Source organism: Drosophila ficusphila, unplaced genomic scaffold (assembly GCF_018152265.1).
Source record: "Drosophila ficusphila isolate 14025-0441.05 unplaced genomic scaffold, ASM1815226v1 contig_412, whole genome shotgun sequence".
Taxonomy (NCBI): Eukaryota; Metazoa; Arthropoda; class Insecta; order Diptera; family Drosophilidae; genus Drosophila; species Drosophila ficusphila.
This window is the reverse complement of record NW_025064326.1, coordinates 470,632-492,810: the sequence shown is the minus strand read 5'-3', so window position 1 is coordinate 492,810 and position 22,179 is coordinate 470,632. Positions and strand designations below refer to the sequence as shown.

Below are 22,179 nucleotides of genomic sequence, written 5' to 3'. Positions count from 1 at the left end.
GATGAGATTAATGCATTTGTCAGAAAAACCAGAACCATCCCTTGCAAAATTTAGTACGCCAATTTACTGCACATTATAGACAACTCGGAAAAATCGGGGCAAAGCATCCTTAGAATAACAAACTTATATGAAGTTCTTTGAAGAGTTTAATTACCCATTCTTAAAGGTATGCTACATTGAAATCGAGTATTCATAATTCAAAGTTGGCGCCACATGGGCAGCACTTCTCGATAAGCGTTTTTCAGCAAAGCATTTGCAGCCTACTAATTCCTCGCCGGCAAACGAAAACATTGAATAATCTGAAAGCGGAAGCATGTTGAGCTTATCCGTGGTCCTGAGGGTGCAATCCGCCCGGCAGAGAGCGTCCTTCGCCACAGCGGCGGCAGTCAAGACGCAAACGCAGCCCTCGAAGACGAAATCCAGGAGGGAGAGTCCCAAAAAGCAAAAGGAGCAGCCGCTAATCTCGTGCAGAAGAAGCCAGTTCAATTTGTTCGAGCACGAGCAGGCTGACTCCAAGTTCGGAAGCCTTTCACTGGCCTCCAAGGGCTGGTTGCACAACAAATCGAAGGGAGACTACTTCATTCTTAACGCCACCGTTGAAGCGGAGGAACTTTGCCAGGAAATGAAGACCGTAGATGCGTTCCTGGAGAGCACGCAGCTCAAGATTCACCCACAACTCCTTGAGAACTTACAAAACGAACTGGGCATCAAACTGCTAACGGGTATCCAAACTCAGGGGATCCCCGTCGTGCACGGGAAGGAGCACTGCCTGATCGCCGCCGAAACTGGGTGCGGAAAAACCCTCACATATCTACTGCCCATCTTGGACAGGCTCCTGCAAAAGGAAGGGCCCGAGCGAAAGCTCAACACTCCCCGAGCCCTGATCCTCACCCCCGGCAGAGAACTGGCCACCCAGATCGCTGGGGTAGCAGAAAAGCTCGCCCAGGGCACCGGTCTCAAGGTGCAGGCTCTCCTCGGGGGCAACACAAAGCAGCTGATGATGAACCCGCAGTTCGAGGAGGTTGACGTACTGGTGGCCACTCTGGGAGCGCTCAGCAAACTAGTGACAACCGGGATCTACCGCATGGAGCAGGTCCGTCACCTGGTTCTGGATGAGGCTGACACCCTGCTGGACGACACTTTTACGGACAAGCTGACCTACTTCCTCAGAAGATTTCCCGTAAGACCTGGACTTGGGCTTCCAGTCGAAGCGTTGTAATTGCCTTTCCACTCTTCGATAGTTCCATTTGGTGCAAAAGGAGGACGCTGGCACCCAACTCATCCTGGCCTCGGCCACCATGCCTACGAATACCAGGGAAATCCTGCACAGGGTCGTGGACGTGGACACCATTCGGGAAGTGGTCAGTCCGCATCTGCACCGCCTGATGCCGCATGTGCCCCAGAAGTTCCTGCGCATGTCGAAGGCCGATCGACCAGCCACACTCCTATCGCTCGTCAAGCAAGATCTTGCCAAGCGGCGTCCACTGATCGTCTTCAGCAACAAGTCCGCCACCAGCGACTATGTATCCATCTTCCTGAACAACAGCGGGGTGAACTGCCTGAATCTGAACGGAGACATGCTGATGAAGATCCGGCTCGGCCGCTTCGAGCAGTTTCAAAACGGTCACTGCGATGTGCTCTCCACCACCGACGTGGGAAGCCGAGGTCTGGATACCACCAGAGCCAGACATGTGGTCAACTTTGACTTTCCGCTCCACGTGTCCGATTACATCCACCGGTGTGGCAGGATCGGGCGAGTTGGGAACCTGGACAAGGCGCTGGTCACGAACTTAATCTCCTCGCGCCGCGAAATCGACGTCGTTCAGCGGATAGAACATGCGGCCCGAACGGGAGGACTGCTCCCAAATGTGAATGCCAACATCCGTAACATTATCAACAAGCGAATTGTGGCCGAGATGAAGGCGGCGGGAGTGCCCGTTCCGGTTTTAGGATCTGGGAACGGGCAAGCTCATGAGGAGGCCTTCTAGTCCTGTATTTGTTGTTTACTGCGATAAAATAATGTTGGTTTTAAAGTGATATCTTAGTTTTTTATTGAGATCCCCCTTAAATTTTTCATAATCCCATTCAGATCCTCAGGTAGTGGTAGCCGCTGGTGGGCAGGCACCTCCTCACGTTGGTAAGCGGTTTGAACAGCTTTCGCTTGGCAATGAGAATATCCGAGCTGGCACCACCACCCGCACCACCATTCGCCGTGGACGAAGGGGAGTCCACGGAAGGCGGAACGCTCGAAACCTTCGGCTTCACCAGCCTTGGTCGGCAACCGGCGAACTTGAAGCGAATGCTGCCCGCGCAGTTGAGCTGCAGGTTCGGGGGCTGGAGGTCGGGGAAGGCCTCGCAGAGAGTCGGCTTTGGCTTGAGCGCCTTGCTGGGATCGTCGCCGTGGCACATGGCTGCAGCCAGAGTGCTCCATTCCAGCCGACGCACTCCGGGCACCGACTCTATTCTGTAAGCGGGAGGCTTGACTCTCGAATATCGCCTGGACACCATCTTTTCGTAGGCACCTGCAATGATTGCCGGTTATGAGGAGGCTTTAGGGGAAAAAATAATATTTCCTACGCGCATAGTACACAATAAAGGGCTGCAAAGCGCTGCCGCATCCATGCTCGAGCCACTCGTATAAGAATATATCCTCCCGTCCGACCAGAAAAATGGCAGCCGGCGCCAAATCCAACCACAGGCTGTCCGGGATTTCCTCGACGCCTAGCTTGTATATATACGGAATGAACTCCCTGAAGGCGTACTCTCCTAGGGAAATCAGCCCACGCACGGCTCTGCTGATGTACTTGTAGTCTGGCAAAGGAAACCAAAGTTTAAACCTGCAAGCTTTTAGCTGGCCAAAGAAGTTTACCCCGCTCACTGCAAACATCGCGACCTTCGAAGAATCTCGCCAGACGTCTTTTGATCAGGAAGAGGCACTCCGAATGCAGATAGCCACTCTGGGACGCCAGCTGGCCCATTGTTTCGCACAGCTCGTCTACCAGAGCATTTTCCACTGGACTGGCAAAGTAAGTCGATAGGTGTTCGGTTTCCGGATGGGCATTCCGGTCCTCCTCCTCCGTTTGAAGTTTGTAGATGGTGTGCTCCTGGGTGGTCTCACTGGATAACTCTTGCGGGTCCTGCTCCTTCTTGTCTGCTTCTGTGGCATCGGGATTCGGGCACAGTTCTGGCTCGGTTTTCAACTGCTCTTCGCACTCCATTTTAATGCCTGTCTGTTGCCCGGGAGCTGGATCCTCGGGAGGAGCCTTGATGGTCTCGAAGGGCGCCATCAACTGGCTGACCAGGACCTCGGCCAAGTTGAAATACTCTGGCCGACATGCGTTGTGGTTGGCAGTGGCGTTATAATTGCAGGCTCGAAGCAGTCGCCAACATCGCTGGCTCAACTGATCCTGCTGCTTGAAGGCCAGCAGCTGGACCATTTTGCTCACTATCACCCGGTACATGGATCCCATCAGCGGCGTTTGGAAGGCGTGAGCGACTGCCGCCGACTGGGTTTTGCTGTCCGCAAAAAGAGCTGCCGTTACCAGGCTCTGAACGCACTGTCTCAGCTGATCTGAGTGCTTGTCTTCCACGGCACAGATGCTCTGGAAGTCGGCATCATACGGCGTGGAGAGATGAATTTCCTTTTGAAACTCTGCGCTCAGTTCGAAGATCTTATCCGAGTGAAAGTAGAAACTGCCGTCGTAGTCAATGCGATCCCAGTCACTGTCCATGGCTCCCAGCATGGGCGGCACATCTGCGTCCTTGAGCACCTCGTTTACCAGATCGTAGGTCACCACTCCTCCGGAATGCCGGGAATAGATCTTCACATTCTGGGGAAAATCATTGGATTAGGCACCTCAGGCGGGTGTATTAACACTAGCATACATTGATAAGTTCCCACACTTTGTAGGACGCATCCTCCGCCAGTCGGGCACACACATCCTGGGACAACTCCACATCCGTTTGGTCGTGCTGCTCCCAAAAGATCTTAATGCTCCTGGGGTCAAAGCCGGCATAGCTCTTTTGGTGACCCTGCAATAAAGCCGAATATAACCAGTGCCTTGGTTTTGTAATGTTACCCTACCATTCGGCTGGATGTTCCGGAGGCTTCAGCTCCTACGAATCCCCCCGGCAACTCCATGGCCCCCTCCTCCTGCTACCGCAAACGAGGCATCAAACAGGTTGTAGTTGCCCAAACTTGATGTCGGAGTTGTAGGCGTTGTCACCATGTTCAGGTGTGTGGGCGTGGCCGGTAGGCTGCCCACTGCCACGCCCCCACCCACTGCTGATGCAGAAGAGGCAGATACGGAAGTAGAAGCTGAGTTTTTTCCGGCCAACTCCAACTTGGCTGACTTGGAACGCGACTTGGTGGACTTCTTGCTGACCTTTCCGTGCGAAGACTTGTTCAGCTCGTCGGGATTGACGGAACCCGAGGTTTTCATCGTCTCGTTTATGTCATGCACATGTGTGTATTTTAAACGTTTAGTAAATAAACCTCAGCGGCACAGAAACGAAAACAAACTCTACCAGTGCTGTAAATATCCGAATTTGTGGCAATCACTTCATAATACCATAGTGCTGAGCATCTGGCTTTAAGAATCGCAATACTCATAATTTGTAAAATTTTAAACAGGTTCACTTCTTCATGTAGTCATATTTTTTACACTTTTTTTTATTTAATTAAATGAATAATAGATTTTAATTATTTGTAAGTCTGCACAGCTATATTTGAGTGCGCACGGTCTGTCCTATAAACAGTAGCCACCTGGGCTGATAAGAGATTTTATTTGGCACTTTACAACACTACGCTAGCTATCGTCGGTTTAACTTAATATGTTTATTGTTTTGATGAATAACATTGAATGAAACAATGGCAGAAGCTGCAAATGTGCGTCAGAACCTGCAGAATGTGCCCTCAATCTTCGAGATCTCGGCGGCAGAGACGCTGGACAACCTGATTTACCCGGCTTTGAGCAAGATCTTCGACTACTTTGGACTGCGGCTGGACTTTAAACTCTGGGGAAGTTTGCGGGTCAAAGAGGAGCTGTCACCGCTCTTAACCTGGCTGCTGCAGTATTTGTACCTACGGAAAAGAGCCTCTTCCTTCGGGGAGAGCTTTTATGGGTTGCAGAGAACGGTTACGGAGACTGGGGATTTGCTAAATCGCCGACAGCAGTTCCTATCCGCAACCTTCTTGACTTTTTTACCCTATATTGAACGTAAACTAAGGAGCAGGATCACCCGGCATGAGGACTCAAATCCCTGGGAGCAGCGGCTGCTTGGTGCCTTTCATTGCTTCCACGCCGCCAAGGCGGTGCACACATTCCTCTACCTTATAAAGTATGCCTCAAACCACTCGCCCATCTTCCGGCTTTTGGGCCTTACCCTTCGCTATCCCAACGAACCCCCACACGAAGACCAATGGACGTACCTCGTTCTCAAAATGCTTGAGGTTCTTGCCTTTTTCCTGCAATTCATCCAATGGTGGTATTCCAATGACCAACGTCGCAAAGTTGGAGGAACACTGCTCAACCCGGAGGCGATGCCAAGGACAGAACTGCCCAAGGAAGTTCAGAAGAGCCTTCCCAAAACGGGAGACTGCCCCGTTTGCCTGCTGCCCATCCAGACCCCAACTGCCTGTTCCGTCTCCGGATACGTCTTTTGCTGGAAGTGCATCGTGAGCCACATGAAGGAGCACGGCACTTGTCCAGTAACCCAATATGCCATTAGCTTGGACGATCTAGTGAGGATTTACGAGACGTAGCCTTAAGTTTATTCTTATATTTTGTACCTTCTTGTTCAATATATGTGATAAAATGTTACGGCTTAGATTCCGCCGAGAAAGAAGCCCAAACGCTGATCGTAGCATAAGTAGACGTGGTAGAAGTCCAAGTAAGCCAAGCTGATAAAAAGGCCGAAGCACTCGCATGAGATGAACTCGCTCATGGCGAATATGGAGTAGGCTGCGTGGAGATTCTGGGATAATAACCAGTAGCAAACGCAAGTGAAGTACTCACCGAAGGAAACACACCATTTGTGGTGGATAAAGTAAAAGACCCACATAACGACCACCGATACAAAGTAGGGGAAAAGCAGGCCGCTCTTCAGCCGCAAAGAAAGTTCTTCCTGCAATGATCTATTCCTTGGGTGAATGTAGTACTTGGCGCACACGAAGGAGCCCGCTATGTGGACGGCACACAGTACGAACAGCGACAAAGCGATGGCGATGTGGAGCGCTGAGTCGCCGTTCTCGCGAGGAAACGTCCCCCACAGCAGCAAAATGAAGCCCTTCAGCGCCAGGAAAATAGCTATTAGACAGCCGAAACTCCGAACAGGCCTTGGCAAACCTGCCCGGTAAAGGCGAAACTGCAGCAGGGCACTTGCAATCAAGAAGGGAAACTCCAGCCAGCAGGCCCAGGCCCAAAGTTTGTGCTGCGACTTTGCCGCCGCCGACGTGGAGGGGAAAATGTTGAAGGCATGGCAGGTAGAATACGTGGTCGCTTCAAAATCTGTTGCAATGGCCATCACTAGGTTGAAGACCATGCAAATGGGCACCTGCATAAGTCCCAGCCCCAAAACTGGACCCATCGGAACTCGAAAACTCCGGCGAGGCCGTAAGTCCATGATTGAACTGGGCAACAGCTTGGATTGATCGTCGACGTAGTCCTTCATATTAATGAAATCAAATCCTCTTTGGCAAAAAATTTATTTGCTTCTATTGACACTTGGCAGCCACTTCCGAATTGACAAATTTCCCAAAGTTATAAATTAAATTCATTTTGATTTTGTAAGAAATTTCTCTAGACATGCAAGTTGAAAAATAAGTTCGAAACCATGAAATTTAAATGTATAATTTACAAATTGATCGCAATTAATATAAATACAATTGTATGCTAACAAAATACTATAACCATCAAGCCACTTTCAAATTGTCTTGTGACAAAACAACCTTCCCAAAGCATCTTCTTAACTTAGCGCGTGTATAAATATTGCATTACATAATCGCGGAACTCGGTTCGAATTACACTAATTTTTCAGACACTTTTTAAGCTTATAATATTTTGGAACCACATAATAAAATCGTGTTGGGGCCTTAACTAAAAGCGTGTGTATGCATTAGATCGTTTCATACTGAATCGATTTCTCTCGGAATCCCTCAAAGAAGTTTCCTTTGGTAAAATTAAGTAAACTTTGAGCTTAAGCTAACACCGCGTTTGTACAGAATACTCGAGGACGACTGGCTGGATGATAAAGCGGCTCTGGCTGGGATTGACCTCCCCTTTGATCTAGAACTGTGATAGGTAAAGGCCATGCTTGGCATCACACACAACGTTGAGGGCGTAAAAGTCCCAGTAGGCGGTCATGTGGAAGCCCATGTTGGTCAGCACCACGATGTACTCGAACAACGCGAAGAAGGTATAAACTGCGGACATTAAAATTAACAGATATACGAATTAAATCGAATATAAAGTGTTTAAGGCACTAAATCCAAATCAAGGGTATCCTAAAATCTTCTTACTCACCTCCCGCCTCACAGTGTGAATTGTGCCGGACAAAACAGTATCCTGCCAATCCGAAGGCCACGACATTCACCAAAAACAGGTTCCGCTTGTATCTCAAAGACTTTTCCTCGTGGGGCAGGAGCACGGTTTTTCGGATGTTCCTGTTCAGCAGGTAAGAAACCAACATGTAGCACTCAGAGCAGGCGATAAATACCACAAAGGCGTTTCTGTGGGTCTCATAGTGATCCGCAGAGGTCCAGAAGGAAAGACAAAACAGCGCGAAGTCCTCCACCACATTGAGGAAACAGGCTAGGATTCCCAGCAGCCTTCTGCTTCTGCGGATGTGTTCCCTGTAGTGTTCCAAGTAGATTTTGGCCACCGCAAGCCGCAGTGGCAAATGCAAGAAAATGGCCAGTCGCCAGACGGTTTTTTGGGGCTCATAGTTTCCGATGGCCGCGGAAACGGAGGGCAGGTAGTTGGTCACATCGCAGTGGGTGTAGGTGCTCCTAACGAAGTCAAAGCTCAGTGACCAAACCACGCAGAAGAAGAATCCACCGAGGGGCAAGCTCAGAGCCAGCAGAGCCAACCTGGCGAAGGAAAGCCGGAAGAAGACGTTTTTGGGATCGCTCAAACGCTCGTATGTGGGCAGCATTTGGCCTTAGGAGTGGGTGGGCGCTGTGGGTGCTTGGTTGGGTGGTTCCTTTAGCGGCACAAGCTTAGCATTTTCAGTTCCTCGCTCCTGAATTTACAAACTTCGGTTTTTACGCGGATTGCTTACGTTGGAAACATTGCGAAAAGGTTGTAAACAAGTGATCGATACCAGCTGACTATCGACCGAAGGCGGGGGTGGTTTTTCGCGCTTCCCTAAACCCAGCGTTTTAAAATAAATAACATTTCATACGGTCTTATATAATGATAACTGTGGTAATTGATTAGTTCAATAAAGACAACCGGTCTTATCATTAATACTAACTGGTCGGATACTTAATTTCATTGCCATAAAATAACCGCCATCAGTGCTGACTCAACGTTAAAAAGCCAAACAAAAAACAGCTTGAAAACTGTATAAACCAAACATCTGGCAATAAAAAGCCAGCATAGTCACTGCCACCCGACAAGCAATCTTTTTCGATAGTTTTTCGCCGGCTTCGTGCCATCTCTATCAGCACTGAAACAAAACACGCGCAAAAAATAGAAACTGTATTGTTTATTTGATTTGTTAGCACACGAGAGTCCCTAAATCCTGCAGAGATGGACATCCTTTTGGCCAACGTGAGCGGACTGCAGTTTAAGGCGGAACGCGACCTCATCGAGCAGGTGGGCGCCATCCCACTGCCCTTTTACGGAATGGACAAGTCCATTGCGGCGGTCTGCAACTTCATCACACGGAATGGCCAGGAGTGCGACAAGGGAAGTGCCTGTCCGTTCCGACACATCCGCGGGGACAGGACTATCGTATGCAAGCACTGGTTGCGAGGCCTGTGCAAAAAGGGCGACCAGTGCGAGTTCCTCCACGAGTACGACATGACAAAGATGCCCGAGTGCTACTTCTACTCGAGATTCAACGCCTGCCACAATAAGGAGTGCCCTTTCCTCCACATCGATCCGCAGAGTAAGGTCAAGGACTGTCCCTGGTACAAAAGAGGCTTCTGCCGTCACGGGCCCCACTGCAGGCACCAGCACCTCCGGCGGGTCCTCTGCATGGACTACTTGGCGGGCTTCTGTCCCGAAGGACCGGCCTGCAAGCACATGCATCCCCACTTTGAGCTCCCTCCGCTGGCAGAACTGGGTAAGGACCAGCTCCACAAGAAGCTGCCCACGTGCCACTATTGCGGTGAGCTGGGCCACAAGGCTAACTCTTGCAAGCAATACGTTGGCAGTCTGGAGCACCGTAACAACATCAACGCGATGGACCACTCGGGACACTCTGGAGGCCACTCTGGCGGGCACCCAGGCTACTCCGAACACTCGGGACACTCCGAGGGCAATGAGGACAACTCCACCAGACACCACAGTCAGTCACATGGACCCGGCTTCGTCAAGGTGCCCACGCCGCTAGAGGAGATCACATGCTACAAATGTGGGCACAAGGGACACTACGCCAACAAGTGTCCCAAGGGCCATCTCGCCTTCCTCTCCAACCAGCATAGTCATAAGTAGAGTATTCTGCTCTGTACGGTTAAATGTAAGATTGCACGGGATGTAGATTGCCGAAATAAAGGTCGAATCGGGTTCCTCTGGCTTACACACGCCCAGGGAGCTGATGATCCCAACTGCCGCAGGGAAGCCGATTGTATTTCCATTGACCATTTCGCGTTTGAAAAGAATGCCCTGGAAATGTCTCGTTACTGCCAGTAAATTGTATTTTGTTATCAACGAAATAAACTCTTCCATAGATATCAAAGTGTTTTCATCAGTTTTATATCTAACTTCGGAGAGGAAACTTTTTTTGGAAGTCAATTAAATGAACCGTTTCATCGAAAGGAACGAAATAAACAAGCAACTATGTAACTAATCACGATTTAAATGCTAGGCGCTCTTGTCATCTATCCGAGTTTCCAACCTGTCCGTGGTGGCCCGTTTGAGGTATATTTTCTTGGCATCAACGGTACATAAGATAACGGCTAAGCAGCGGCCACACTGTCTGGATCGAGTTTTCTACTCGTCAACAATTGCGCACTAAATTTTCCGTAAAAACAAACACCATCGGCCGTTCGGAGGCATCGAAAAAACAGAATATAGCAGAGCAGCCATGACAATTCTGGGAAAACTGCGGGGGGAGATCAAGGATCAGGAGAAGGTGCCCCTGCCAATGAACCTCAACGACGAGGCGCTGATGCACCATGGTTCTTTAATCGCAGTGAGTTTTTCATCCCAGAACAGATTTGGCCTTCTTGTTTTTGCGCAACCGTTTTGCGAATGCTGTCCTTGCGACACTCCGTGTCCACCCCTTGTCCTTCGTCCTTCGGCCCCCGAGAGCCACAAGTTTCGCGAGAGGGTGGGTAGTGGATTGTCGTTTGGCTCCGAATCGGAATCCGAATTTACAGCCTCAGCAGCGCAGCTCGCCCTGCAGGCCATCGATTTTTCCCCGCTGGAATTTCCGCACTCCTTGATGTCCTTGTTCACCCCTGCCACCCTCCTCCGCAAATGACGTGTGCCCATTCGCTTTCCTGGGCTTCCCCGCCAAGGACTCGGGCCCCTCTCGGACGACGAGGGCCTCTTCCTGTTGCTGGTGCAGATTGGCCCTGACAGCGGGGGAAACCCAATTTCGGTTCCATTTCCAGCTCTTTGTGCGCTCGCTTTGCTCTTTGGCCCCGCACAGTGACCTCGATAAGTGTGCGAACGTGGAGAATAATATCCAAAGAAAGTCGTGTCTTATCAGGTGGCAGTTATAAGCAGATTGGTGCTCAAAGTTCTTAACATATTCTGTTATTTCAATTATGCAGAGACTGCAATCACTTAGCTTTTAAACTACGAAATGGATGTTATAATCTTTAAAAAAAAACCTTCAGAATTCTAGAAAAAGATAATTTATCACAAAATTGTATTAATTTTAATTTGTTGTATTTGGCAATATGATTTTGTCGAATTTTCCTGCGTGTGCTTTTAATTTGTTCTTAAGGGATCGAATTACGTTGACTTAGGACTGGCATAAAAAATTGAACCTCTGAGTCAACAGCTCCCCCTTTTTTTTATTTCGACTTATCGTTGTTTTTATGACAGTTGCAATGGGAACAATAATCATACATATAAGTTGATAAGGGGAAAAAAATAAAACAACCCAAACAGCGTAATTAACCTAAACTAGTTTTCCTGTATTGAGGATAGATATCCCAAAATACAGTTCCAACCTCTCTAAATATCTTCCAAATTTTCTACTTTTCGTTGTTTGCAAACCCATAAGATATAAATGTATTCATTGTTTAATTTCTTCCCGCAGCCAAAGGTCGCTTACAGCGATAATGAAGCCGACGCGGAATCGATGGTCTTCAACCGACCGCAGCACCATTGCATCAAGTCCTTTCTGCTGTTCCTGATCGCCGTGGTCGTGATGCTCCTCGGAGTCCTGGGAGGATGGACCCTGTACCGCCTGTATGCTCCTTCGCATGCCAGCATGAGGTACCACGCACTGTGCGAGATCCCCTATCCGGAGGACTCGATGGAGATGGCGCGGGTGTATCCCCGTTCCGAAGGACCTTTCGCCCTAAACTGGCGCTCGTTGCTGCCTGAGTTCGGACCACTGATGCCGAACAGCGGATCCCTCGACGAGAACTACTTCCGCGAGGACATCGAATTGGATGGCGACAGCGACGAGGAGGGATTCGCCCGGGTGGATGTTCCTGACTTCAAGGACGGACGACGGGGCCGCTTCATGCACGATTTCAAGGAGAACCAGTCGGCGATCATCGACACCACCACTGGCCGGTGCTTCATCATGCCCTTGGACCGGGACACGACCCTACCGCCGACCAGCTTTGTAGACCTCATGAAGAAGATGAGCATAGGCTACTACAACATCGACACGGAGCGCGTGCGGCGACAGATGCGCGTGGTAACGCCCCGCATCACTGATCTCTCGCTCATCTCCGAGCGAATCGCTAATGAGTGCTACGACATGAAGGTCTACATGATGGAGAAGTTCGTCTCGGGCGGTAGGTTACCATATGATTTCTTTTGTTCCCCTATTAATTGCATTGCCTTTGCAGTTTCCAAGAGATCGGCCGATCCTTTGCCCGATTCCGGCAAGTACGCGGAGTTCATGGGCAAGGGCGTCATTGAGTACGACTTGGCCAACATCGCCGAGGTGGAGGCCTACGAGGCTAACGAGGCAAAGCAACGGGCCTGAGCATCCCGAGGGCTCCTAGCTGCGATGTCTGGAGGAGGATCTTTTAAGCTACAACACCCCATATGAATACACAACCTAAACAAATTATTAACTAGAATCGATTTATACATATAGCGAAGCGAAGCGAGGAGATCTGTTCGAGGAGCCATGCCTAGAAGTCTAAATCTGGTTTACCACTGGTTAGCAGTACACACACCCAGTTCGGGTGGATATATCAACTTCGGCCAACTGAGTTTTGCGAATCATAGACCCTAGTGAAGAAGCGTAACGAAAATGTACCTAGAACGCAATCAAAAGCGATCGACGAAATTGTGACAAATACGAGCAATGTATTAGCCTCGAGTGTGGAGTAAAAACGGAAGGGATTGGATCAGATTGGAGATCGGTACATCACACACAGACACACTGCATTCCAAGTACATATTTTATATATATGCTCTTTAACTACTCTAAAAATTAATGTATAGACCGGATTCAAATCGAAGCTATTTACATGCAAACCAAAACCAACCAGAAATCCGAAAAAGGAACGGAAACTATCAGCATGCGTCGAAACACAGAGAAAAATTAATCTAAATGTTCTTTAAACTACTTAATGTATTAAACGCGAATTTGTGATCTTTAGTCGTTTTCTTTTTAATGGCTGGGGAACCCGAATAATAACATTTTGGACTAGAATATATATTTTATCTAGCTTAATATAATATCCACTTAAAACAGATAACTTCACCTAAATACATTTTTTACTTAGACTAGAAATACGACTTGCATAGGGCGATGGTGTGATCCACTCCGAAAGCCACTTTGGTAACCTTTCCATTGATGGCCGCTTTAAAAGGGAAGAACTGATCCTTTTTGTGCCCTAGGCCCAAATGTCCGAATCGGTTCTTGCCCCACATGAAAAGATCTCCGTCTGAGTTTACGGCGCCCATGTGAAATACACCGCACCCGATGGAAACCACGGTGGTTTCGTTGCTGAAGTCGTTCCGACCGAAAAGAGGAGGCAAAAGGTGCTGTGGCTTAGATGTTTGCTCCACAAATGGTCCAAAGCCGAGAATGCCAAAGCCCCAGGTGTAAACCAGGCCCTGATCATTGAGAGCCATGCAAAATGAGCCTCCCGCCGCAACGTCCTTGATCTTGCCAATTCCTTTGGTTAGTTTGAGAGCTCTAGGCGTATTGATTTGGGTTTCCGCGTGTTCGGAGTCATCCAGCTGTCCGTACTCTGAGTTGCCCCAACCAAAGGCATCACCTGATTCGTTGAGGGCTAAAACGCAGTCCGAGGAGCAGCTGAGCTTCACAATCTTCTCCTTTTCTATATCACCTCCAATTAGGGTTATTTGTCCGGCGGTATGGTAGTTTCCCTGGCCCGTTTGACCGTCGGCGCCCCAGCCACATGTGTAAATCCTTCCCTTTTTGGACAAGAACATGCTATGATCCTGGCCACACTCTACGTGGACTATCTCATCCTCTTTACCGCATATATCCTCCTGGGCAATCCTGTGGATCAAGGCACTCTTGCTGTATCTTTCTTCCTCGATGATGGAACGCCCACACTGCCCGTAGGAATTGTTGCCCAAAGTGAAGATGGTTCCATTTCGGGTCAGCACCACCAGGTGAGCCCTTCCCGCGGAAATGCTCTTCACCTGCATGTCCTCATCGGTTTCTCCCTGGATTCTAGGTAGTTTTATGGCCGTGGGGTAGATGATCACATCCAGGTTGGCTGGATCTTTGGGATTTCCTTTCACTTGGAACCCGAGTTGCGAGTCCGTATTTAAACCACTGCCGAATAGCGTTTCTCCATCTTCTCTTCTCACAGCGTAGGCTGTAAATCCGTAGCCAGCAGCCACATCCGTAATGTCGTTATTGTTGGAGAACTGCAGCCTGGTGGGATGATGAACCATCTCCGTGTAGCGTTCCTTGGCTTTCTTTACATTGGTTTGCAGACCCAGAGCTCCAGTCTCCTGGAATCCCCACACATAAACGCGGTGCTCATGGCTGTCCGTAGTTTTTGGGGTATACTCCTTGATCTTCGACTTGTCCTGGGCCAACACACTCCTCTTGGCCTTGGCAGTATAGGATCTGGAAATCCACAGCCCGACTCTGCCGGTTTTCAGCATGGTATTACGGGTGCACTGCAATCAAAACAAACAATGTTCGCCAACCTGGAAACTCTGGTGCCACAATTAGCGATGTCAAGCAATCGATATTTTTTTGCTAAATATTTTTTTTCATAAAATCCCCATTTTTTAACTTGTCAACGCATGGGGTACATATACGCATATAGAAAATATAAATGTAAAGGTAAAGCCAGCCCAAGGAGGATGTAGGATGCATTCTATAACCGCCATTAGAACTCGTTGCCCAAGAGGAACTGTGCTGGATTTCCCACCAAACCAGACTTACTTCAGCTTGCCGAAAAAATATCAACTAAAGTCCATCAAACATTCAGATATTTTTCGAAATTATATCTCGATATAACCATTTATTATATTCGATAATATATCGATATATATGTAAATTATTGTTTTACCCATCCTTAACAACAATCCTACTAATCGTTATCGCCTTATGCATATCGAAATCGGACGTGAAAGAAACGGCTCCATAGAAGTAATATATAAAAAACTCTGCAAACACTTCGGGTATTAGCAATTATTTGTAATTAACGCGTGCGGTATTCAGTGGCCTGGGAAATAGTTGTTTTTCCACGATTACTGTGTTTTTCCAACCGCCGCAGCAGCATATGTACACACACATACTCGCGCACCCCCCGCCCCACACACACACACGGATAGGTGTATTATAATTAAAGTTGTGCTTTTAAGTGTGTGTAAAGTGCAATAGCCCAGTGAAAAGTGGAAGTGAAATAGTGCGTTCCAGGAGCTCCAGGAGTTAGTGTCAACCCATGTCTTCCCGTTCGCCAGTGGCTTTTCGAAGGGCTGGGGCTAAGGGTTAAGGGCTGAGGATACGGACTCGGACTCGCCGGATAGCGGATAAGGATACGGATAAGGAGTGCCAGGCGGAGATTTAGATTCGGGAGGAACAAGGAGTTGCCAATCGCTTCGTCTCCGGTAGGTACACACAAAAATTCGGCTGCTCCTTTTTAGCTCTTGTTTGTGCGACTCTCTCTCGGTTCTCTCTCGTCCTGCGCTCTCTCTCTCTCTCGCCACCTGGTGGTGCAAAGTCCTTTGGCCACCACCCTCAGTGGGTGGTACAACCCTTAACCCTCGGCTTCCCATCACCTTTTTTGGGTAACCATGGTCGTGTGTTTTCAGTTAACTGTGCCACGAAATGCCAGTGTTGTGGAGTCGATAAAATCTTGTACCTAAGGAAAGCACCTGGTTCTTTTTGTCTCGATGATAGGTTCTATCATACATACGCTCAGTTAGTCTTCACCTAACATTATTCAGATATTCGAACGAAGGGAGGAATTTAGACAACTTTTGGATAGATTAGCCTTGTACCTGGATACAAAAAGAGAGTATATTTCTCAACACTGGACAGGAGATTACTCCCTTCGCAGGACATCACGCCCACCCTCTCGCTGCTAAAAAGCCACCACTCGCAGTGATTTTGCGCAGCAACTCTGGCCGGCAAAAGTCGCAAACTCCCTCGGCAACAATCCCAAAATACAAAAAACAATACCGAACCGAACCCAAAACGCCATTCGAATCCCATTCCCTAGCGAAAGCATCTACTTAATCAACATGGGAATGGAGTTGCGGAGCACACTGAATGAGTGATCTTATGTAAACAGCCTGCCCTCTGCCTCCCACGACTCCAGATAAGACCATTTCGTATATGTAGGTGCCCCACTTTCAGTTCCCCCGAAAAGTTTACCCCCTCGCAACCAAGTCGTAACTCAGTGTTATAGACCCAAATGCTCCCATTTTGGGGGCCACCAATTTGCTTGTGATTGTTTTCGGGGGCCGCAACGCGTGCATAGTAGCTACTCCCTCCATCTGGAACCGATCTTCGGCCACTCCAGAGGCATACAATTATAAAACAGAGGGGAGAGAAAACTTTCCGCCTCATAAACTTGAAGGCTTGTCCCCCAAGCACGTGCAACTTTTTTCTTCGGCGATTTCCTCTTTCTCTGAATAAAAAGACGAAATGTTGTCAAGAAAACAATGTAGGAGTGCACACAAAAAAATATGTACATGTTATTAAAGCCATCATAACAATGCTGATAAATAAATTAATATAATTTGTTTGTCAAAGTAAATATAAATCAGGAGAACCTAATCTTTAGTTGTATACTTGTTAGTTTCAAAAATATGATAAAAGAAAAGTCTAATGCCATCTGATATTTATTTCCTTTTACCTAGAGTAACCCCTAAACCTTATCACTTGTTTTCCAAAGCAACAATCACAGGTACAACAAAAAAGATAAAAGACCACCAGAATTCGCTGTTCTTTATCACCAGTGTAATGTCAATGTCTTGGCAGCTTGGGCTTATGCAAGCGCAAACAATAACAAAACAATTGCCAAGCCAAAGAAAATCCAAATCCAACGGTGGTGCATTTCAGTTCATTGGCAGCCAGCCAGCCAAGCGATTCATGTTTACCAAGGCCCTCGTCCGCCCCCTTATCACTCTAGCATTTGCACAAACATAATCTTTTTTGGGTTCTTTCTCCGTTGCTATCTGGGTTCGGTTACGGTTTCGCTCCCCGCTTTCTCCGCTCAAAAAAAAGGAAAACACAAACAATAGCAGGCAGTGAATCACTTGTGACCAGTTATTCACTTCCACTAAACAGGGAATTTTTCCCTCTCCGAAAACCTTTGACTAATCGATGGTAAATAAACAAATACTTATTTCATAATAAAGTAGTGAGGCAACAATTTCAACAGGAAGCTAACTAAATGCCTTACTAGAATTTATACCAGGTTGATTTAAAGGAGGAAAATCTGTTTGCCGAGTATGATCTAACATCTTTCCGTTGCCATAGAAAAGTGAAACCAATAACGGCTTTAGTCAAGACCCAGAATAGCAATATCTCAGCTTGGCAGACACTTATTGATTTTTAATTATCCCAAGATGGCCCTCGGCTGTGGCATTGACTTTGATTTTGCTGGCTTGCCAACCTGGCCAACGAACTCGCGAGCATCTCGACTGAGCGTGGTCCGAACAGCCTTCTTTGCCGCCCGCTTAAGTGCCTTATGTCACTCGATAAATCTCGGCCGAGAAACCTATTTCCCAATACCGCCACCAATTCCCGTTCGTGACTCATTGCGGTCGAATGGTTGGTTGCTGTATGTGTCTTTCTGGGCTCAAAGTGTCTGAGTTTTCGAGTCTGTTGCTTGGGTTTTCTCGGGTTCTGCAACCTCCGTAAACAAATCAATAGCCGATGGCCACTCGTTCGCTCGCCTGGCAATTGGATTCAATTGAGTGGAGTCAGGCAGCGGCAACTTTCACTTGCACAGATTTTAATTGCCCGCAACTGGAATGGCCAGATCCCCCGACCGACCGAATCCCGCTCCCGCTCCCCCTCCAAGCCGTCATTGTTCATACAAGCAGTCCACTCATTATTCATCTTCATCGCCGGCTCGCTGACCCCAAAAACAAACATTCATCTCTCGGCTAATTTTTGAGTTGGTTTCCTATTTGGTATTCGTATTCGTATTCGTATTTGAGTATATTTGCATTGTGTTTCTTAAGCTAATCATTTTCACGCTTCTTGGCTTCTTCAGTGCTAAACAATTAAACCTAATTTGCACATATCATTTCGCTCTCTTTTTCTTTCATACTTTGATTCATTTTGCGTTATTGCGTTCGCTTATGTTTACGTTTGCCACGCCTACGCTCACGCTCACGCCTCCGCCCCCGACCACGCCCTCCCAGCAATTATGCATTGGCCGGAGGCTGCCTGCAGCAAGCTTAGAGTGGCCGCCAGCAACTGCCACACATAACCTGACCCATCAACAACATCTTGATCAACTCCAAGCCCACAAGTCCACTGCCCCCATACTGAGCCACCGCCTCTTGCCTCCAGGAGCAGCCGCAGGAGCACAGGAGCAGTCCCAGCTGGAGGAGCAGGAATCCCCCCGCGGCGGAGGAGCAGCCAGTCTGGAATGTTGGAACACCCCCAGCGGTTCGTGCGCAACATCCCCGACTCCTCAGCCAGTTCGCAGCAGTATCCGCAGCAGCATTCGCAGCAGCACCCGCCGCAGCTGCCGCAGCACCAGAATCTGAGTTTGAACCCCAACCAGAACCAGATCTACCAGTACCGTCCCCAGGTGCCCCTGCCAGGATCGCCTGCCCACCACCAGCGGCACTCGTCGCTCTCCCAGCAGCAGCAGCAGCAGCAGCACCAACAACAACAGCAACAGCAGCTGCACCACCACCGCACCCTGTCCACCGCCTCCTCCTGCAGCGCCCAGCACAAAAGTGTGACCTTCGGCCAGCCAGCGCTCGACTGCGGCGGCAACGGCAGCGGCAGCGCCAACGGAAGCGGTAGCGGCAACTCCTCCAGTGGCAGTGCCGCCGGCAACGCTGGAACCCAACCAATGGCGGGCAACATGAAGCACGGTAAGCAAGGGGCTAATCGGGCTTACCATCTTTGCATAACTTGTACGAAGACTATTAATAAAGGGCATTATTTCCCAAGATGTTTGTGAGCGATTGCAGTCATCTTGGGAGTAAGAGCACCACTAACAAAATACAAGTTTAAAGATCTTCCTCTTTTGTACTTCTCTCAGAATTGAACCCGACTAATGCTCACCCCACCTCCAATTCCCAGGCAAATCTCAGGAAGACGTCTGCTACGTGGTAGCCAAGTACGACTATGCGGCGCAGGGGGCCCAGGAGCTGGATCTGCGCAAGAACGAGCGCTACCTGCTGCTGGACGACTCGAAGCACTGGTGGCGCGTCCAGAACAGCCGAAACCAGTCCGGCTACGTGCCAAGCAACTATGTGAAGAAGGAGAAGCCCTCGCTCTTCGACAGGTGCGTCAGGTTCCTGGCCCACTAAACCTAAGCGTTCTTCTTGCTCTGATTTCAGCAGAATAAGCCCTCTCTTTCTGTATCTCTAGCCGTATCCGTATCCGTAGATGTATCTGTATCGCGCTCGAACTCCCATTCCCGCCTCCTCAATTTGCTTTGGTTGTTGTAATTTAACCTTTAACTGCTTTCGGCTTTTGTACTTTGAATTTTGAGACAACAAATTCGTTTTAATTTCGTTTTCTGTCGAGCCCCGTGCCCCTGCCCCTGAAAACTTAGAGCACCACTAACACCTAACCAAAGTAGGGCTAGTCTATCCCACCTGAAAATCCCGCAAAAAAGCTTCCTTCTAAGCCGTCTAATCCAATCTCTATCTGGTTTCCCTTGTGCAGCATCAAGAAGAAGGTGAAAAAGGGCTCCGGATCAAAGACGCTGCCCAACTGCTCTCCCTCGCGCCAAATTGAGAGTCCAACCATGTCGCGCCGACTGCCACCCGATCCCGCCGAGGCCATCGGCTCGGCTGTGGTCAAGTACAACTACCAGGCCCAGCAGCCCGACGAACTCTCCTTGACCAAGGGCACGCGCATCCTCATCCTGGAGAAGTCCAACGACGGCTGGTGGCGCGGGCAGAGCGGCAACTCCGTCGGCTGGTTCCCCAGCAACTACACTACGGAGGATTGTGATAACGACGGCGAGATCCACACCTACGCCATGGCCGAGAACGTGCTCGACATTGTGGTGAGTGTGAACAGAAGAGAAAGCCAGAGTCTCGAGATTCATGGGTTGCTAATGATATCATTGTATGGATATTAGGTCGCCCTGTACAGCTTCACGTCAAACAACGACCAGGAGCTGTCGTTCGAGAAGGGCGATCGACTGGAGATTGTGGATCGGCCGGCCTCCGATCCGGACTGGTACAAAGCTCGCAACAACCAGGGCCAAGTCGGTTTAGTTCCACGCAATTATCTCCAAGAGTTGAACGACTACCTGGCCACGCCCTATCGCAACACGAGTGCCAGCGCCGGAAACGGGAACGGAGGGAGCAACGGCGGCGCAGGAGGAGGCGGCGGCGGAAGTGACTCGATGGAGCGCCGCAACGAGGGCAACAAGCCTCCGGCTCAATCCTCGGGCCAGCCGATCGAACGGCCCAATTTGGCGGGCAAGTCGTGGTACTACGGAGCCATCACCCGAAGCCAATGCGACACGGTGCTCAACGGGCACGGGCACGATGGCGATTTCCTCATCAGAGACAGTGAGACTAACGTGAGTGGAATCCCAAACTGAACTGCTGCCACAATATGTAGCAGCAGTCGTAAATGGTAAACAAGAAGACAACACAACTAATATTACACCTGTTTCCGCAGATGGGCGACTACTCGGTTTCGTTGAAGGCACCCGGACGCAACAAGCACTTCCGCGTGCACGTGGAGCAGAACATGTACTGCATCGGGCAGCGAAAGTTCCACTCGCTGGACCAACTGGTCGACCACTACCAAAGAGCGCCCATCTACACGAATAAGCAGGGCGAAAAGCTGTATCTGGTGCGGTCGCTGCCGAAGGCCAATGGCACGTAAACAGGATCCAGGATCAGTGCGCCGGAATCTCAGCACCCATATTACCCGTATTCAAGCAACACACATATGCAACACAAAGATATACCAAGGCTAACTTGTAGGCAGCTCAGCTCAGCGCGACGTGTAGTTCAATGTAGTTCGGTTCAGATATTCGGTTATCAACTCGGTTTTGGATTTGGATTAGATCAGACCAGCGAGTGTATATAGATCGGTTGGTTCAACGCGACCCGTACATATAGCCACGGAGAAAGGACCTTTTTGTACTTTTATATAATTGAATTAACTAAATTACCGCTTGATTATCGCATTGGCAATGTTAACGAGTAACAAATAACTAAATAACTCATCGCATTCGATTCGATTTGAGCAATTCTAGATGTCAACATGCAATACATTTACATATTTACATACCATACATGTGCACATATTATACTATATTCTAAAGCAAAGTTGTAGCAGACTTATAATGTACACAGAGAAAAGAGGCCGCTTTTAATCAGAACACTCGAACATGTAATATGATATTCGATATGATGTCTATTATCCATGCGTTATCCATAAGCATACTGTGTACGACCGTAACCAATCCGCAGAGATATCGACTTCGTACATGTATATACATAGATGAGACATCCTGATCCTGGATCCAGGACACTCAACCAACCACACAGCCAGAGTGAGGAATACGCTCCTACAGTCATTTTTGTTATTTATAAATTTAATTATCGACTACGATATAACCCCGCAAAACAAATACAATTGATATCTCCGGGCTGACTCTGCCCCTGCATAATTATAAACATAATCTAATCGTTTGCTGGCGAGGAGAAGGTGGAGACTTGGAGACGGCGACTTATACGCGTATAAGCCATACTGTACAGTTGATGCAATGCTAACCTAGGCACTCTTTCATCTCTAGATATACGAGTACTCTTATTTACGACTACGACAGTAGAACGCAGCGATTCCAGCTTTAATCTTTGTTTTTAGTCATTGCTATTATTTGTTTTCCTACGTTTACGATTTATTATTACCTTAACGATTATTATTTTGTTTTTATTTAGCTCTAGGAAAGTAATAAGCGAAGGATCGAAGCGATAGGAGGAGTGGCTGCCAGTTAAATGACTTTCTTTCATACGCGAATTTTTAAATTATAAACCTATATTATACGAGTACGTAATATAAAACTTAAATAATTTATAGTAATTTAAACAATTGCTAAACCAACTAGTACTAAAGACGAAGAGAACAAACTAGAAATTATACCGAAACGGAAATGAATAAAAATACATTCAAATAAAACATAACACGCCCGAT

The 22,179-nt window shown here is 48.4% G+C and overlaps 10 protein-coding genes across 12 annotated transcripts in view; 5 read left to right on the top strand and 5 right to left on the bottom strand.

Annotated features, from left to right (window-relative positions):
- Positions 1-22,179, bottom strand: part of LOC108091443 (cGMP-dependent protein kinase, isozyme 1) — a 46,626-nt gene that overhangs the window by 24,200 nt on the left and 247 nt on the right. The window lies entirely within an intron of this gene.
- On the top strand, positions 254-2,037 carry LOC108091447 (probable ATP-dependent RNA helicase DDX28). Its single transcript, XM_017190645.1, has 2 exons — positions 254-1,180; positions 1,242-2,037. Exons 1-2 carry the CDS (start codon positions 314-316, stop codon positions 1,986-1,988), a joined length of 1,614 nt encoding a protein of 537 aa, XP_017046134.1. The 5' UTR covers positions 254-313; the 3' UTR covers positions 1,989-2,037.
- On the bottom strand, positions 2,027-4,538 carry LOC108091444. Its single transcript, XM_017190639.2, is given in 6 exon segments — positions 2,027-2,522; positions 2,578-2,811; positions 2,870-3,830; positions 3,886-4,032; positions 4,085-4,120; positions 4,122-4,538. Coding segments are annotated over 6 exon segments (2,136 nt in total). The 5' UTR covers positions 4,443-4,538; the 3' UTR covers positions 2,027-2,085.
- On the top strand, positions 4,805-5,847 carry LOC108091453 (peroxisome assembly protein 12). The gene has a single exon (XM_017190652.1). The coding sequence runs from the start codon at positions 4,871-4,873 to the stop codon at positions 5,762-5,764; it is 894 nt and encodes a 297-aa protein (XP_017046141.1). The 5' UTR covers positions 4,805-4,870; the 3' UTR covers positions 5,765-5,847.
- LOC108091454 (post-GPI attachment to proteins factor 2) lies at positions 5,751-6,673 on the bottom strand. The gene is made up of 2 exons (XM_017190654.2): positions 6,018-6,673; positions 5,751-5,963 (listed from the first exon to the last, which is right to left on the bottom strand). Exons 1-2 carry the CDS (start codon positions 6,670-6,672, stop codon positions 5,827-5,829), a joined length of 792 nt encoding a protein of 263 aa, XP_017046143.1. The 5' UTR covers position 6,673; the 3' UTR covers positions 5,751-5,826.
- Positions 6,836-8,441, bottom strand: LOC108091455 (post-GPI attachment to proteins factor 2). Its single transcript, XM_017190655.2, has 2 exons — positions 7,524-8,441; positions 6,836-7,423 (listed from the first exon to the last, which is right to left on the bottom strand). Exons 1-2 carry the CDS (start codon positions 8,152-8,154, stop codon positions 7,287-7,289), a joined length of 768 nt encoding a protein of 255 aa, XP_017046144.1. The 5' UTR covers positions 8,155-8,441; the 3' UTR covers positions 6,836-7,286.
- LOC108091452 (cleavage and polyadenylation specificity factor subunit 4) lies at positions 8,638-9,899 on the top strand. Its single transcript, XM_017190651.2, has one exon. It carries the CDS (start codon positions 8,754-8,756, stop codon positions 9,660-9,662), a length of 909 nt encoding a protein of 302 aa, XP_017046140.1. The 5' UTR covers positions 8,638-8,753; the 3' UTR covers positions 9,663-9,899.
- LOC108091451 (integral membrane protein 2B) lies at positions 10,130-12,972 on the top strand. Its single transcript, XM_017190650.2, has 3 exons — positions 10,130-10,362; positions 11,443-12,154; positions 12,209-12,972. The coding sequence occupies exons 1-3, from the start codon at positions 10,255-10,257 to the stop codon at positions 12,346-12,348; spliced, it is 960 nt and encodes a 319-aa protein (XP_017046139.1). The 5' UTR covers positions 10,130-10,254; the 3' UTR covers positions 12,349-12,972.
- On the bottom strand, positions 13,029-14,553 carry LOC108091448 (RCC1-like G exchanging factor-like protein). Its single transcript, XM_017190646.2, has one exon. The coding sequence runs from the start codon at positions 14,463-14,465 to the stop codon at positions 13,101-13,103; it is 1,365 nt and encodes a 454-aa protein (XP_017046135.1). The 5' UTR covers positions 14,466-14,553; the 3' UTR covers positions 13,029-13,100.
- On the top strand, positions 14,890-22,169 carry LOC108091446 (cytoplasmic protein NCK1). Of its 3 annotated transcripts, none has more exons than XM_017190643.2 (6): positions 14,890-15,419; positions 18,343-18,878; positions 19,090-19,294; positions 19,681-20,026; positions 20,102-20,551; positions 20,653-22,169. In XM_017190643.2, the coding sequence occupies exons 2-6, from the start codon at positions 18,422-18,424 to the stop codon at positions 20,860-20,862; spliced, it is 1,668 nt and encodes a 555-aa protein (XP_017046132.1). In that variant the 5' UTR covers positions 14,890-15,419; positions 18,343-18,421; the 3' UTR covers positions 20,863-22,169. The 3 variants fall into 3 exon arrangements, with proteins under 3 accessions (XP_017046132.1, XP_017046131.1, XP_017046133.1); XM_017190642.2 differs by having other exon boundaries at positions 18,192-18,878; XM_017190644.2 differs by lacking the exons at positions 18,343-18,878; positions 19,090-19,294 and having other exon boundaries at positions 14,891-15,419.

Excerpts from the sequence above, each read along its gene's own strand:
- LOC108091447 (XM_017190645.1), top strand. The coding sequence starts at position 314 with ATGTTGAGCTTATCCGTGGTCCTGAGGGTGCAATCCGCCCGGCAGAGA. Across the intron at positions 1,181-1,241 it reads ACTTCCTCAGAAGATTTCCC|TTCCATTTGGTGCAAAAGGA; the intron begins GTAAGACCTGGA and ends ACTCTTCGATAG.
- LOC108091453 (XM_017190652.1), top strand. The coding sequence starts at position 4,871 with ATGGCAGAAGCTGCAAATGTGCGTCAGAACCTGCAGAATGTGCCCTCA.
- LOC108091454 (XM_017190654.2), bottom strand. The coding sequence starts at position 6,672 with ATGAAGGACTACGTCGACGATCAATCCAAGCTGTTGCCCAGTTCAATC. Across the intron at positions 5,964-6,017 it reads CAAATGGTGTGTTTCCTTCG|CCTACTCCATATTCGCCATG; the intron begins GTGAGTACTTCA and ends ATCTCCACGCAG.
- LOC108091455 (XM_017190655.2), bottom strand. The coding sequence starts at position 8,154 with ATGCTGCCCACATACGAGCGTTTGAGCGATCCCAAAAACGTCTTCTTC. Across the intron at positions 7,424-7,523 it reads TTCACACTGTGAGGCGGGAG|TTTATACCTTCTTCGCGTTG; the intron begins GTGAGTAAGAAG and ends TAATGTCCGCAG.
- LOC108091452 (XM_017190651.2), top strand. The coding sequence starts at position 8,754 with ATGGACATCCTTTTGGCCAACGTGAGCGGACTGCAGTTTAAGGCGGAA.
- LOC108091451 (XM_017190650.2), top strand. The coding sequence starts at position 10,255 with ATGACAATTCTGGGAAAACTGCGGGGGGAGATCAAGGATCAGGAGAAG. Across the intron at positions 10,363-11,442 it reads ACCATGGTTCTTTAATCGCA|CCAAAGGTCGCTTACAGCGA; the intron begins GTGAGTTTTTCA and ends TTCTTCCCGCAG. Across the intron at positions 12,155-12,208 it reads GGAGAAGTTCGTCTCGGGCG|TTTCCAAGAGATCGGCCGAT; the intron begins GTAGGTTACCAT and ends TTGCCTTTGCAG.
- LOC108091448 (XM_017190646.2), bottom strand. The coding sequence starts at position 14,465 with ATGCTGAAAACCGGCAGAGTCGGGCTGTGGATTTCCAGATCCTATACT.
- LOC108091446 (XM_017190643.2), top strand. The coding sequence starts at position 18,422 with ATGTTGGAACACCCCCAGCGGTTCGTGCGCAACATCCCCGACTCCTCA. Across the intron at positions 18,879-19,089 it reads GGCGGGCAACATGAAGCACG|GCAAATCTCAGGAAGACGTC; the intron begins GTAAGCAAGGGG and ends TCCAATTCCCAG. Across the intron at positions 20,552-20,652 it reads TCAGAGACAGTGAGACTAAC|ATGGGCGACTACTCGGTTTC; the intron begins GTGAGTGGAATC and ends CTGTTTCCGCAG.